This window comes from Eumetopias jubatus, unplaced genomic scaffold, assembly GCF_037043125.1.
Source record: "Eumetopias jubatus isolate StellerSeaLion01/CBP00866 unplaced genomic scaffold, mEumJub1_p1.0 scaffold_1, whole genome shotgun sequence".
Lineage (NCBI taxonomy): Eukaryota > Metazoa > Chordata > Mammalia > Carnivora > Otariidae > Eumetopias > Eumetopias jubatus.
The window spans coordinates 80,928,382-80,945,201 of NW_028274807.1; the positions used below are offsets into that span (position 1 = coordinate 80,928,382).

Genomic DNA, 16,820 nt, shown 5'->3' on the forward strand with positions numbered 1-16,820 from the left:
AAGGAGAGAAGACATAAACACAAACTATAACATGCCATAGAAAAAGAGGTCAAGAAAAACTGCCATGATGTTCAGAAAAAGGGGACATTCTACTCTTGTCTTGGTTGCTTTCACTGTTACTAAAGGCTTCAATGCTGCTTTGTCACAAAAGACTTTTATGTAACTAACCTAGATGCAGACACATAAACTCCAGATGCTTACAGACTTTAAAAAGCATATGTATGGATAAGAGAGGTCTGCACAGCTAAGCAACCAAATGTGTACATGATTAAAATCTAGAAGATCTGATTTTAGACTTCCCTAGTTACAGTCCTTTACCTTTTATGCTCCTGAACATGGGCCTGACAACATACACAAACCAAAGTTCACATTGTATTTATAAATGAAATCTGTTACCTAAGTTGACTTATTTTTTTCAGACCTGTAAGGACAAAGCCAAGACTCAAATCTTAATGCTTTTCCCTTAGAGGCCTGAAAGAAAATAAACCAAGAGAGCTGTTTCTGAACGTAAAGCAAACCTTGGTTCTTTCATTGCTGGCGCCTTGAACCTCAGGTAACTCCCAACGAAGTGTGACAGAGCAACGCTGGGGGACTGAACAAAAGGTAAAAAGAACTTTTTAATTTCCATATGATTTTTCAGCAGGGTATTGCTGCCAACCTCTGGTCTGGGAACATATTGGTTTATTCTCTCTGCTGCTCTATCAGACGTCAACCCAACGTGCAGCTGAATGTTACCAAGGTAGCTAGCCCATCTCCAGTTCTAACCTGCAAAGCATCCTACTGGGCTCGTCAAAGAAAACTTCATTTTCAAGGATTCCGTTTATAAAGAAATGTGCTTAAAAATGCATATACAAATATAATAAAAATTATTAGACAAAAAACAGGTATTACCTTAATATGCAATATTGCTGTTCCTGGAGGATGAGCATCTGTTATTGATCTCAGAAGTTTTCCACTGGCCAGATCCCACATCGTGATCTGTAAGACAACTAAATGCTTCAAAAACCAATCTATTGCTCTTTTTTGGACTTAAGTATCCTGCCTTGTGGCTGAAATAATCCATCCCTGGTCTATAAACATGGCAGGCAAAAGATTATGAAGTTGAAACATAATTGAAGGTTGCAGATCTATTAAAGCATAGGGCCTTTTATTCCATCTTCATCTCCCCTTCATCCTGCCCTACCTACTTTTCCCTTCAGATTTTAAACATTGTTCTTACACCAAGAAGTACAAAATTTCTTCAATGAGTCAATCTCTTTAGCACTGGTAAAAATTATAAGAAAGGCTCACTGCCAAACCAACTAGTGATGTATAAGTCACATGAGAAAAGCCAAAACTTATTGCCAGTTTCAGAAGTAGAAAGCAATTCTTAGAGTTATCCAGGAACACAGTAATGAGAATAGTGAAAACAGAATATAGTGTATTTAAAAAGCAGCAAGAATTACCTATGCTACTATAAGGAAGTAAATTTTGATATAACAGCCTGGTCGGTTTGTAAAAGCTATTTACTTATATAGACTCATAAATTAAGATATTAAAAAACACAGACTCTGGCTCAGTTGATGACAATTATTAAAAACTGAACGAAAGTTAGACCAAGCAATCTAAGGTTAACTCTATAGACATGTCACTTTATAAATTTTGGTCTTTGAGATATTGATCTAGAAATACTAGTTTGTTTGTTTAATTAATCAAACTGGGTAAATTTAATGCAAGTTTATTTTCACATCCAGGTACTCCTGCCAACATGAGTTCATGTACAGAACTCAATGCAGTGAATTCCCAAATATCAACAAATGGACTGTAATAGCTATGTTTGCGTTTTGCCTAAACAATTGTTTTGTACATACTTAGTGCCCTCATCTCTCCTACCCATGCTTTTCTCCTAGCTCCAGTGTTATCACACTTCATTTTTTTCCTCCAAATTTTTATTTAAATTCTAGTTAGTTAACATATAGCGTAATATTGGTTTCAGGAGTATTTAGTGATTCATCACTTACATATAACACCCAGTGCTCATCATAACAAGTGCCCTCCTTAATACCCATCACCCATTTAGCCCATCCCCCACCCACCTCCCCTCCAACAACCCTCAGTTCGTTCTCTATTGTTAAGGGTCTCTTAAGGGTGCCTGGGTGGCTCATTCGATTGGGCATCTGACTCTTGGTTTAGGCTCAGATCATGATCTCAGGGTTGTGGGATCGAGCCCCTGTCAGGCCCCATGCTCAGCACAGAGTCGGCTTGTCCCTCTCCCTCTGCTCCTCCCCTGCTCACATGCTCTAATAAATAAATAAAATCTTTTAAAAAATAGTCTCTATGGCTTGCTTCCCTTTTTCCCCTTGCCATGTTTATGTTTTGTTTCTTAATTTCCACAGATGAGTGAAATCATATGGTATTTGTCTTTCTCTGACTTACTTCAGTTAGCATAATACACTAGCTCCATCCATGTAGTTGCAAATGGCAAGATTTCATTCTTTTTGATGGCTGAGTAATATTCCTGTGTGTGTGTGTGTGTGTGTGTGTGCGCGCGCGCGCGCGCGCACGCACACGTGCGCATGTGCGTGTGTGTATACACACACACCCACATCTTCTTTATCCATTCATCAATCAAGGGACATTTGGGCTCTCTCCATTGTTTGGCTATTGTTGATAATGCTTCTATAAACATCGGGGTGCATCAACTCCTTCAAATCTGTGTTTTTGTATCCTTTGGGTAAATAACTAGTATTGCAATTGCTGGATCATAGCATAGTTCTATTTTTAACTTTTTGAGGAATCTCCATCCTGTTTTCCAGAGTGGTTGCACCAGTTTGCATTCCCACCAACATGTAAGAGGGTTTCCCTTTCTCTGCATCCTTGCCAACATCTGTTGTTTCCTGTGTTGTGTGTTGTTAATTTTAGCCATTTTGACAGGTGTCAGGTGGTATAGAGATACTGGGTTTTTTTTAAATGATTTTAACATTGTCTTATGGATAAAATAAAGTTCACATTTACCTGTCCTTTAGCAAAGCCACAGAGAAGTCTTGAGCAGTCATTGTTGATACTGAGGGCAGAGATGGCTCCATACTGACCTCCAACACTAGTGCTACCCAGACAAAGTCGCAAAGCTTGATTCTGATCTAAAGAAAGCATATTTGTAAAATCAGGTGAAAGAAATGAAAGGAGTGAAAAAATACGTATTTAGTATCAGCTTGTTTTCAAAGACTTGGGAGGTAGCAACAATCAAAAGAATCAAAGGATGAAGTTATATTCATTTTAATGTATTTACTGAGCATGTAGTAGATGCTTGGGCATTGAATTAGACACTAAGAATGAAGAAAAAACCAAGATCTACAAGTAAGAATATAAAACTTGCTAATGATAAGTAAAAAAAAAATCCATAAGTAATCTTTATCTCTTTGAACAAATGAATGATCTTTCATCTGTCTCATTCTAAAATTGTATTTCTTGCTGTTTTCAGGATGCAAGGTTACAGAGAATACCACCCTTTAAAGTAGCTTTAAGTTTTCAAAAATCAAAATTTATTAATTCAGAATTTGGCTGAATTTACATTTATATTATCCACAAAGAAAAGGTTTCCTAGGCAAAATAACAGTGCAAACAAAATTACAGAGTAAATATTTAAATTACTTAAGAAAATTATTCTCAAGCATCAACATTTGATATGCTAAAAGCAAATAGTTCAAATCTCTACTAGATTAAGTTATTTAAGAGTAAGGATCTTGCCTTAGTCAATTCTGATTTTCTTCAGGAGGCATTCAAATATTAAAATTTATTATCTAATAAGTAAAAAAAATTCCTCTAAGACTTCTCCTAGGCAATGCTTATTTTGTGTAGAGTTCATTATTGTGCCCACTTGAAAATAATGAAACAAAAAATTCAAGTATAAGAAGGCATGCCTACAAAATTTAACTGTTTAGGGGGAAAAAAACTCACCATATTTGCACAATCTGGAGTTCTCTGAACTCACCCAGCAATTGTTTGTGCCTCCCTTAACTACTTACATGCTATTCTTTGGAGGTAATTATGTCTTACTTCCACTATTAGACCATGTCGTTTCTAAGGGCTAAGATCATAAGTGAACTAACACTCCCAGAATACCTAGCCCAGTGCCTTGCACTCAGGAGGCATCTGACAATCATCTGAATAGCTTCCACATTTGCAAATCTTCCTTCTCTAAGGGTAAACCTAGTTATTAGAAAGAACCTAAAGACATTCATTGTCAGATCTAGGGAATAATACTATATAGACTTTTTGCCCATCCAAAGTGAATATTGTAAGAACATTTTCCTGTGTTCATAAACTGGCTCAAATAGCAATCCCATCTCCCAAAAGAGTTCTGACACAATTAATGGATGCACTGTATCCGGCACATAGAAAATATTCAATGTTTTCTGAAATCATCTTGGTTTTTAGCCTTCTAAGATGAATATTCAAATGTACTTAAAATGTATTTAAAATGCCATTATCTTTATTCACCTCTAGAACGATTACAATGACAGATTTTTTTCCTTCCTCACATATTTTTCCTTCCTCTCCCAATTTGATCCAAATTATTAAAATTTCCTTTATTCTATTTTCCCAACTCTGAATAAAACACCTCATTTTATTTTTGCTTTACTGAAATTGCCTACCAAAACAGTGTTATCCATGATCCTTATCTTGTCAGGGATGCCTCATACAGTTAGTGGATTTATCCACATATCTTATTTTGCAAACTGTCAAGATAGGATCGTTAGGCAACAGTGTTCTACACACACACACACACACACACACAGATACACACATATATATACACACCACTACTTTGGGCCGTGTGTGGAGGCAACAGATGGAATGAAAGTAAGAGGACAAAGACAGAAATTCCCTATCAGCCTCACAAAGAACCCCATGAGTCTGGACTGCCAGCCTTTCAGGCACAGAGCAGTATCTAAATAGCATCCTGCTGGGATCCTTTGTAATCTGTGCTTTGAGATCCAAACGGTACACAGTTCTGATCCACCAATACTTAAAGACACTCACTACTGCTTTCAGATTTAACAAAGTTCACACTTTAGACTATTTTAAGTATTCTTATAACTCAAGGAGAGTAAGAATAGGAGAATGTGGGAATATGATAAAGAATAAGGGTACCATTAAGGGAGGAAATAAAAGAAAGGAAGAAAAATTTCTAGATTAAAAACCGAAACAGGTCTGCTTTCCTATGGGTCCTGTGTACTACAAACTAGCTGCAATACAGGGGACCAAATTATCAAGCTTGGTCATTCCTGAAATATGTATGAATTTACATCCCACGGGACTGTGTTAATGAAAACATTAACTTTTTCCCTTGATTTTTACAATGTATTTGTTATGTTTATAATGTCACTTTATATGGTAAGCACAGCAGTGAGGTGATGGACAGTGTATAAAATGTACTCTGGTTTTAACTCCACAAAGATATCTGTCAATTCTTACTGCTGTCTTTATACATTCTATATTTATGGTACCATATTAACAAATCTATCACGCAATTTAGACTAAATTCAGAAAAGGTAGAATTTCTGTGTAAAGAAGAAATCAGAATCTTACGGGAGAGGTTTCTTCTGCTAAGGTAACTTAACATTCCGTATCCCAGATTATTCTGGACACTTCTGGAAAAGGGTATTTGGTAAAAATAAAAATAAACCTCTTCCAAACACTTGAATTCTAAAGTTATATGGAAAGAACAGAAGGACCTGGACAGAAGCAAAAGAGGTAAAAAAAATCAGGGCTCTCCATCCTGCACTCCTCCAGGGAGCTCCTGATCACCTTAATTTTTAAGGAAAAATTCTATTTTCCCCTACTCTCAAAGTCTGCTTTATCTATTGTTGGGAGAAACCATTAAATTAGCAATACAGCTAATTTCACTTACAGAGTCACATAAAATCACATTTGGTTGGCATTGTCAACTTAGCTTTAAAAAAAACTGGAGTGGGTCCTTATAAAGCAAATAACTCTAGGCAAGAAATATGAAATGAGACTATCAGCTTTCCTATAAACTTCACAGAGTTGGCACAGAGCTTAAATAAGAAAATGCCTATGAAAAATGTGAAAACTATCAAATGTTACAAAAATGCAAGGAATTATTATTAATGATAATAGCTTACCAATTAAGACAACTTGAAGCCTAGTTATCACAAACACTGCAATGAATTATACCTATTTCTTTTATTAATCTATCTTTCAAAGTATACGTTGCTTAGGGCAGATCTCCTCAGCATATTCTGGGCTTAAGAGTAATGTGCTAAATAGGAAAGAAAAGCCAGAAGTAATGTATAAATCTGTAATAGCCATAAAATCTAAATCTGAACATACTTCAAGAGAATTTCTGCTCTTTCTATATACCAAAATTGACCCAATCCTCTACTTCTTCATCCCTAATTTGCTTTAACTAGTTCCCAAAGACCTTCAAAGAAGGAAATAACTAGATCCTAGAAGAAATCAAATTTAATAGTATGTATAGAGCTCTCATTGCCAGCATTCATCATTCTTCAATACTACTCTTTCCTTACCCTTTGTACATATTAAAATATTCTGTAAGACCAAAAGAAAATAAGAAAAGAGGTAGTACAAAACATTTTTCATTAAAGATCATGGAACAGTAGAAGCACTTTACCTGACCTCCACCCAACACACAGCATTCAAGTCCTCACCCCTCTGTAAAGCTCACTGACGGAAGCCTGGGACACAGCGAATTCCCACGGCTAACTGGCTATCACCTAGAATGCTGACGCTTACAGTAAGCTAGCTGTGTTCTAAACCTGCTCATTTTTTTTCTAAACCTGTTCATGCCACTGTAATGTTACTGGACTTTAAAAACTTTAACAATAGGTGAACTGATGAAATAGAGTGAAAAAGAAAGAGCTACTGTTTCCATGAAAACTAAATGAATGCTCATGAAAAACTTGGTAAAGGTGTGTCTTTGAAAACCTGTCATGAAATAAGATGTGGACAAGATAACGGTCAAAGATTGAAGAGTTCTTTGGTAAAAATCCACAATTTGGGGGACAAAAAATCTACAATTTTGTACTCCTCAACTGATTCACAGATGCCTAAGCTTCTACCTTTTTTTCTTTTTAATTAAAAGTGTAAATTCTTTGTGATGCATTACCGATGCAGTTTATTACAAAAAAAGAGCTGCTGACCTCCAACTGGCAGATACAAACTCAAAGAAAAGGCTTTGGACTGTATCAAAAGATTAAGGAGAAAAATCAGTATTTGTATATTTTCAATCAAAATAAAACATTGAAAGTATGCATATATTTATAATTTTTAACATTCCCTGCTTTAACCAGTTTCAATTAGCTGTTGTTTTTTTCAGTAAGCATTTCATAAGAAGGCATCAACTATAATTGACAGCATTCTCTTTCAACACTAAAAAGGTCAAAAGAAAAACAGTCACTCATGCAAACCAAAATTACTATACCTTTTCCTTTGAATCCATGGAGAAAAGATCAAAAGAAAGAGAAAAGCAAGAAATCAGTTCAAAAGTTCAGAGGAAAGACAGGTAAAATTTCAAAAGTATAAGAGACAACCTTTAGTTATCTCCGGGAATGATACTAAATGTGATTAACCAATTTATGATTATATTCAGGTATTGATTATGGGAAAGAGAAAATGCATAATATCCAAATCATAGCACAGTGAGTAATTCCAAGTCCAGGAAGTTTGATAGAAATAAAAACAACTTCAAAAAGATAATCTACTTCAGTATACTAACAACCCCCCAAAAATAGGAAACTAAGGGCCTTGGAATAGGGACACATCTTTATGAAGATTTGAATTTTGAGCTCCCATATTATAGGAAAAAACCAAGATACATAATAATCATCACATACCTATAGTCCATTGAAATAGGCAATATACATCGCCTTTAAGAAGCTTACAATGATCACTATTTTAATGACCCAGGCCTCTATTCCAAAAAGAATCTAATGTTAACTTAAAACAAGTACAATTCTTCCTGCTACACTTTTCCTATGATCAGCAAAGATATTTAAATGAGATCAGATTTAACCCAGACTTCTAATCCAGACACTTCATAGTATCATCACTCTGCCATTTGTTATTGTCATTCAGGCAAATTTTAATCCATTTGTTAAAACTCACTGTCCAAATAATCAGATCCCCACAAGAAATATTGAGTAAAAGTTACAAACTGCATGATTAAAAACCCAAAGCAGGAGCCTGGGTAGCTCAGTCAGTTAAGCGTCTGCTTTCGGCTCAGGTCATGATCCCCCACATCTGATCCCCCACATCAGGCTCCCTGCCCAGTGGGGAGCCTGCTTCTCCCTCTCCCTGCCGCTCTGCCTATTTGTGCTCTCTGTCAAATAAATAAATAATAAATAAAATCTTTAAAAAAAAAACCCAAAGCATAACCAGATTATTATGATTCTTTCTCAAAATGTTCACTTTGGCATACTTCCTTTCCCATGAGACTGTAATGAAAGATTACCATTTCATCATATCTACAGCAATGCTGTTGAGACTTAAAAAAATTAAGAAGCAGGCCCAAGGAAATTAAGAAGTAGCAGAAGACAGTAGCAAAAGATAATGTACTCTTCTCCTCTGTTGGGTTTTTATTTTTAAAGTATTCATTTAATTCATTGCAGTAGCTCTACATGGGTTTGATTATAAACAGACACATATTCCTATAACCCTGTGGTAAGGAAGGGATGTTAAAGAGGACGGAGTTGAGGAAAAGTGAACACTGGTTAAGTGGGAACAAAAACTCAACATGCATTCTTCTGACAGATAAACATATACATTATACTCGATTCTCATTCATCTTAGTTCTTCTATTCTTTTCTTCATGTATCTTGGAATCTGCCTCCTTTTCTCTGAGGACAGAATTATAGAGAATGGTGAAAATGCACTGACCTGGGATTCAGTACTTCTTGATTCTGAACTTGGCTCTGTGTATCTCTCTTAATCTCTCTAGTTCTCAATCACCTCATTGTAAAATAAGGACACTAAACTAAAGGTTCTTTTACGATCCTTTCCCCAAATCCTTTCAATCTAACACCAATTATGCCTCCCCAGGAAAATAATCATTCTTACACCTGATAGGAGAGGAGGCTGGTAAAACTTCCTAGAAGCGATTAGGTTATATCAGAAGTGTATAAAATGTTCCTATTTAATTAAATTATGAAACATGGAAAAAAATAAAAATAAAAAATAAAATGTTTATAAGCAACTGTCCTTAAGCAACCCCACCTTGGGAATTTGTTCTAAAGAAGTAATCATGTGCACAAAAATGCAGTTACAAAGATGTTCATTGCTATACTGTTTTTTAAGAAACAACCCAAATGTCTTAGTGTAGGAAATGGCTAAATTATGGTGAATCCATTTAAAAGAATACTATGTAGCCATTAAAAATGATGTTACAGATGAATATATAATTACATGCAAAGATGTTCATTATGAAGAAAAAGCCGGTTACAAATTAACATGATTCCATTTTGGGTGTGTACATATACACACACTCGTACAAAAAAAAAAAAAAAGATTAGAGGGCCATACAGAAATGTTAGGGATTATTCCTGGATGGTAGAGTTTGTTATATCTTCAACCGTTTGTTCATCGAAATTTTCTACTATGAACACATATCAATTATGAAATAAGAAAAAAATTATTCAAAGAATTAATTCTAAAGTTCTCTCAAGAGAATTATATTTTGTGTTCATTCTTCACACTCCCAAATAATAACTCTATTATTTAAATCAATCACCTCTTAAAAGACTGTTAAAATCAGATGATAAAGATTTTTAGCATATTTATAAAAAAGAATTCATATTGTTCAAAAACAAGGGAAAATAACCACTTTTTAATTCATATGGTAAATAATGATGCAAGGCCAACAGAGATTAAATTGTTGTACTGTAGTACTGTGTATTAAAGTGTTCCCAGGTAATCCTTATATAATATACTGTAGATTCTTCACTAAAATACAATCTTATTGGGAATTCCATTTAAGAGAGATGCAAAAGACTGAAGATGCAGAAGAGAACATTAAAAAATGACAGAAAAATATATCTAATAGTTTTTAAATAAAAAAACAGAAGATGTTCTGCTCATAGTACTGAATTCAAAAGTAATGCAAAGAATAATGAAACTAGGACTATTTAGTCTCATGTAGGAAAAAAAAAAGAGAAAATAGTTAACACTATCCATCTACTATACAAATGAATGTTAAGTTTTCTTCTCAACCAATAAATGAATGTGATTATAGGATAGAAATTTTTAAGGTTAGAGGGATGTACAATGTAAATGAAAAAGAACTTATTGTCAGTTTGAGTTACAAAAAATTATTGAGAAAGCCTGTGACTCTCTTTTCCTCAAGATCTTTCAGAATACCTGCTAGGATATGATTTAGAATCAAAAATCACCACCACCACAAACTGAGGCAAACAAGAGGACAACCCAAGGTCCCTTTCAACTTTATATTCTTTCTGTCTAGGTCTGCAGAGTCAAAAGATATGATGTGATAACTTACAAATTCATGGAGAAGAAAAACTTGCAACGAGCAACAGAATGAACTTGGGTCAAGTAATTTTAACTACAAAACTACTGACTAGGGCTCCTGGGTGGCTCAGTCGGTTAAGCATCTGCCTTCAGCTCCGGTCATGATCCCAGGGTCCTGGGATCAAATCCCACACCAGCTCCATGCGCAACGTCCCGGGAGCCTGTTTCTCCCTCTGCCTGCCGCTCCCCCTGCTTGTGCACATGTACACGCGTGCACGCTCCTTCACTCTCTCTGACAATAAATAAATAAATAATTTTAAAAAAAACCTACTGACTGCTACTTTTCAAGTTTTTCTGATTTTTTTCACAAGAAAACAAAGTTTACAACGATTAAAAGATAAAATCCAAAAGGATACTTAATATCTACAGTAAGGAAAGTACTTAGAAAATTTACCAAATATTAGAGCCAATCCATGAGATGTACCCACAGCTATCAGACTGGACACTGCCTGAGAACAAAAGGGAAGATTACATTTTGAAACATTACATCAAGGATCTTGAAACAATCCACGTTGAATTTGTCGGTCTTCTTTCCTTTAGGCACCAGATGACATACCAACTATTATAAATAAGGAGAATTTCATCTAGGAGGCAAAACGGGAAATGAAACTCAGGACGTTTTATTTCTGGGAATCCCTCTAAATTTACTCCAAGGGTAACAATATCAAAATATCATATGTTCAACATTATAGGCAAAAACACACCACTTAGCTTCCTCTAAAGCAATTTAAAAAAAAAAAACAAAAATTCAGGGGTCCAGACAAAGTGAGGCACTTATGCTCCCCACCAAGAGCCAGCTATGAGGTGTGGGAAAGGGGTGAGAAAGCCCTCCAGTTTATTCACAGGAGCCAAAAGGCACCAGAAATATTCAAAATTCAGCCCACTTCCTCACCAACTGACTGACTAATAAGAAAGCTACAGGAGACAGCTGGAAGTGTTCAAGCAAAGAAGGCACTAGTGTGCTTTCAATATCCCCCAGTTCTCTATGATCGTGCCACAGATTTACTATTTGGCAGGCTTGGCAAGGGAGTGCAGAACTATTAAATGTACTATTTACCACGAAGTGATTTCACCAAATGCTGTTTTCCACTCCCTTATAACCAAAGGGAGGCCAAATTACAGAAGGAGCAAATTTACTTGGGCATGGGACGACCATATATAAATAAATCTGGAAAAGGCTACTCATTATTCCATTATATGCTTCTCAAACCAAAGCCTGAAGAATAACAATACACTAGAAAGGAAGAGAACATTCAATATGGAAAAATTTTAAATCTGATTACTGACAGTAAATGACCTATGATTTTATTATAATTTATGCAATAACTTTGAACATTAGAAGAATAAATCTAAGAAAACCCAATCAAACCCAAGCTTACCTTTAAAGGATTATTTAAAGTGTACTTACAATTGCTGTAGGCAAGCCAGCATCCACTTTGTCCTAAGTGAAATTAAAAGAGTATTTGAAAAGATATTCTCATTTTAAAACAGAAAACTAAGAGAAACCACAGAAGTTGCACATAACAACAAAATATAAAGAGCACGAGAGTGGATTATTTTATTCTACTAACTAACAAATGCTTTAGGAAAGATACTGATTATAAATGAAAACAAAGAAAAACAGAGGAAAGAAGTTCCACTTTCAATAATGTGAATAAACTCTAAGCACTATAAGTTAAAACAATAGCAGTACCTAAAGATTTTATAAAAGGGGAACATGCTAAAATATTCTTCCTCTAAGCTTCCTATCCAGTCGATTATCCAATAACCCCTCAATTAAACCCAAGTAGGGTGTATTCAGTCAGTCCTCAGGCATAAGAAAATAAAAAATTAACTCTGTACAGTAACCTTGGAAAAGTCACCTAACCCTCTCTAACCCTCTGGTTATTAGTCTCCTCATCTGTTAAAGGAAATAGCAAATACTGCCCTATATACCTCAGTGAGTTGTCCTGAGAATCAAATTAAATGTAAAGTATCATATAAACGTAAAGGTATCTATTTGATGCTTTTGTAACTTTGAATAATAAGAGCTTACAATGATAAGCACCATAGTAGCAAAAAGCTTTCACATACATATATTACACTATTTGGTTCTCAAACTGCAAGAGAGATAAAACATGTATTTTTCTGACTTTTCAGATTAAGAAAACAAATTTTAAAGAACATAACTGACTTGCCCAAATTTATTCAAGAAGTGGTAGAACTGTGTCTCAAACTCAGCTTCAGTTCCCAGGCCAGGCCCTTTAGTAACACTTCTACATTTCTTTTCTGTCCGTCCCTGTCAATGTGGTCAACTAGTTATTAGAATTTCTCAGAAGGCAGAATCTATTTTATATAACTTTAGAGCTTCCTGGGAACTAACTCAAGAAACTTATTTCAGTGCACAGGAATATAAGGAAGAACAATCACAAGGCTGCCATGTTCAATGTTCTGGATAGCAGGATATACCCAACCTTGTATGGATATGTGTGTATAAAGTATACCTAAGTATACATGCTTGACAATTAAGATGCATGCAATAAATATTTGATGAATGATTGATTTGTGTCCTGGATAGGGAAAAAGAATGAGAGAGCAGATGAAGAACATAAAGTAACTTCTGATTTCATTAAGAAGTCAGCTTACTTTAAAAGCTCAAAAACAAACAAAAAAATAAAAAATATGTGTAAAAAATAAAAGCTAAAAAATCAGAGATGTGGGAAGCACTTTAGAGATTATAGAAATTTAGTATATAAATTTCTGTATCTTAGAGTAGTGATTCTCAAAAGCCAGGCTACATTAAAATTATCTAAGATACCTGTTAAAATGCAGACCCCTATGCTATACTACTAAAGATGCCAATTCAGTAGGTCTGGGGCGGCGCCCAGGAATCTGCATTTTAATCGGCATGTCAGGAGCTTATAGTGGACACATTTGGGGACATTGTGCTAGGGTATCTCTACTATCTTAGGTGATCATCAAAGTGACAAATAACCTTTAAAATTAATTTGAATTAGTTTAAAATATAGTCATCTGTGATAATACTTTATCTGTGAATGAGCTGTGACCTTCATTCACAACTCCAAAAGTTTCATCTCTCCTAAGTGTCATCCACGCATGGACTACAAAGCCATGATGAGCAAGGCCCCAGGCAATCCTACTGACATCTCTATCACTATCCACATGGCTGAAGGCATTACTGAACAACTATTCAGGAGAGATACCCCAAAATATAACTAGCTTTACATGTTAATAAACCAACCATCACAGAAAAGCATACAATTTAAATTGAGCCGGTAATCCAACATTAGGAAAGCAGAGTATGAGCACTGTCACAAGAAAAGCAGTTTTCATTTTAACAGACCAAAGGAGCTCAGCCATAGCAATGAAATAAGAATAGAATGCAAACACTCTGGGATTTATTAGAATTTTTCCCTCCTCTTCAAGAGGGAGAAGAAACCCTTTTAAATAACAGATTTATCTAATCAATGTTCAGTGTCTGAGTTTTAGTTCAGTCTCCATTATTCAAAATATTTTTAAAACTGCACAGGTGGGTCAAATGACTGTTCTGGTTCATCTTGATCTTGAAAGGAATGAATTTCATCACCTACATAAGGATTAAATTCAGAAAACGTCATGGAAATGTAATCCTCAACAGGTGGTTCCCATTCTAGCAAATCTGAGTTACTCTCCACCTAAAAGAGGCAGGACAATTGCCCAGGTTCCCTCCATGGTTTGACTATCTCTCTATTTAAATTGACTTCATGATATATGAGCTGGGTCAGGGTATACCAATTGCCCACAGAGAACACTTTCTTTCCTTTTTGCCTTTTTGTTTGTTTGGTTTGGTTTCTGCAACAGAAGTCTTCTTGGATAAATCTGACAACTGTAATGTGGTTATGATGTCATGATGCCATTCCTATATCAAGCTCTTACTCTTCTGGAAAATTAAAACTTTGTCCAAACTGAATATGCAAAATACCAATTAAGCTCTATGAAAACATTTAAAAAGTCAAAGTTCCTGGGATACGAATATGTCATCTTTGTACATATCTTATGAAGGATATCTTCTGTTATCTTATACATAAGATCTACACAATGAATTCAGAAAACTAAAACTGAAAGACCACACAGAATTATAGGCTTTGAAAATTTGATAAAACATACCAGAATCAGCATCCATTGTCTTGGTGATCTATTAAAATTTTTTCATCAACTCAGTGCTCTAAAAAAATTTTCAAAGAAGACCACAGATATTCTGTTCCAGCCATTACACACTGGCCACATTCACCAATACCACCTCCATTTCACAACAAAGCAGCACTACAGCTGGAGCCAGAAACTCCAATTTGGAGTAATTGTTCTGCTATCTCCTAACCCAATGATGTAAGACAAGTTAATATATCACCTCTCTGAGCCTCTCTTCTCATTTGTAAAACAGGATATGGCTTTCCTTACTTTCAAAGTTGTAAGAGTAAATAAAATAAGGTACATGAAAAGAGTTTTGTGAATTACAAGAAAATCACTCAGTTGTAAAAGATTCTGATCAATCATTTCTCCATATGAAAAGACTAAAAAAAACAAGCATTCTAACTCAACCAAATACACAAGATGGCAACTAAACTAAAAAGGAATTTAAAGAAAAGGCAGATAGTGTTCCTTTTAGGCTTGCTGCCATATTTCATTTAGGCACACCAGAGACTCTGAGCAGACCTTTATTTCATGGCTGCACTAATTTCTACGTCAAGATGTGTAGCCATGTCTTATGAGTCAAAAACAATCACACAAGACCCATGAAAGCCAGATTCTATTTTTTTTGTTTTTAAGCCTCCAGCCAAGAGAAGTGCTGTGCTTTGTTTTATGCTCATTCCTACTTCATTATGCCATTGTAGGTTACAAATCTGGGGAAGAGAACAAAATACTTACAGCTGCAGACACTATCTGGGCAGAAATTCCCTTCAAAAGTGAATGTCGCATAACTGACCCATGGAGTGAAAAAGAATCAGGTAATTTCTTCTTTCTAAAAAAAAAAAAGAAAGAAAGAAAGAAAATGTTGAAGAACATAAAAAATTTTTTTGAAAAAGCAGGGTCTCAAAGCTTTGAAAGTCCAAAACACACATAAAAATAAGAAAAGTAGAGGGGCGCCTGGGTGGCTCAGTCGTTAAGTGTGCCTTTGGCTCGGGGCATGATCCCGGGGTCCTGGGATCGAGCCCCGCATTGGGCTCACTTCTCCGCGGGAAGCCTGCTTCTCCCTCTTCCACTCCCCCTGCTTGTGTTCCTGCTCTCCCTCTTTCTCTCTCTGTCAAATAAATAAATAAAATCTTAAAAAAAAAAAAGTAGAAAACAGCACTGTAATTTGTTAGCTCTGTTTGCAATGAGGCATAAAGAGTCTATAGGTCCTACATTAAGATATTGTACTAAACCCACCTTGAACTTCAGAGAAGCACAAGCAGGAAAATGAATAAAGCCACCATTCCTTTTTCACTGATTCAAACTGTTCCTCCTTTACCTTAAACTATGGCAAGAGGTTCTACTACTCACCAGAAGGCTGCCTATCCTGCCCTGCACGTCTATATTACCTCTACCTACCGTCCACCCTTGCCCACCTTTCTTGCCTTCCAATCTTTAACCGCCCTCTCTCATTCTTCCACCAAGCACCTCAAATTCCCCACTCATTATTCTATCTCTGCTGCTCCTACTAACAGCTCCTTTCACTTACCCAACTCATCATCGCACAAAAAGTAATTTTTAATTTTCTACCAAACACTGAGCACCTCCTCTGTGTGACTTAAAGTATGCTCTGGGGATACAAAAATAAGTAAGTCAAGCCTCCTAGTCTCAAGAACCTTGCAGCCTAGCTAGAGGGACTAATAAGTAACTTAATCTTTTTTTTTTTAAGATTTTATTTGAGAGTGACAGAGAGAGAGAGAGAGCAAGCAGAGGAGCAGGGGGAAGGGCAGAGGGAGAAGCAGACTCTCCACTGAGCAGGGAGCCCGACGCGACTCGGGGCTCGATTCCAGGACCCTGGGATCACGACCTGAGCTGAACACAGACACTTAACCAACTGAGCCACCCAAGCGCCCCATAAGTAACTTAATCTTAAAAGATAAATGTTAGGAAATAACAACGGGTAAAGCACTACAGAGATGAAAGAAAGAGGAGTTTAATCTTATTTATTAGGGGGATATCAGGGACAGCTATAGGAAAAAAGATGTCTGACCTGGCCTTGATGGATAACTAGTAGGAGTCTGGCAGGCAACAAAAAAGCACAAACAGAAATATGAAGATGTAAATGT

At 35.8% G+C, this 16,820-nt stretch overlaps 1 protein-coding gene across 9 annotated transcripts in view; it reads right to left on the reverse strand.

The window, feature by feature from the left end:
- VPS8 (VPS8 subunit of CORVET complex) overlaps positions 1–16,820 on the reverse strand; it is a 267,080-nt gene that overhangs the window by 227,071 nt on the left and 23,189 nt on the right. For all 9 annotated transcript variants that reach the window (XR_003608764.2, XR_003608763.2, XM_028100887.1 and 6 more), the window contains exons 5-9: positions 15,451–15,544; positions 11,954–11,986; positions 10,940–10,994; positions 2,995–3,119; positions 892–978 (exon numbers count right to left, since the gene is read on the reverse strand). Coding sequence is in view for 7 of the 9 variants with exons in the window: in XM_028100887.1 (XP_027956688.1) it covers positions 892–978; positions 2,995–3,119; positions 10,940–10,994; positions 11,954–11,986; positions 15,451–15,544 (394 nt within the window). In the remaining 2 variants the exon portion in view is untranslated. The remainder of the gene's footprint in view (positions 1–891; positions 979–2,994; positions 3,120–10,939; positions 10,995–11,953; positions 11,987–15,450; positions 15,545–16,820) is intronic.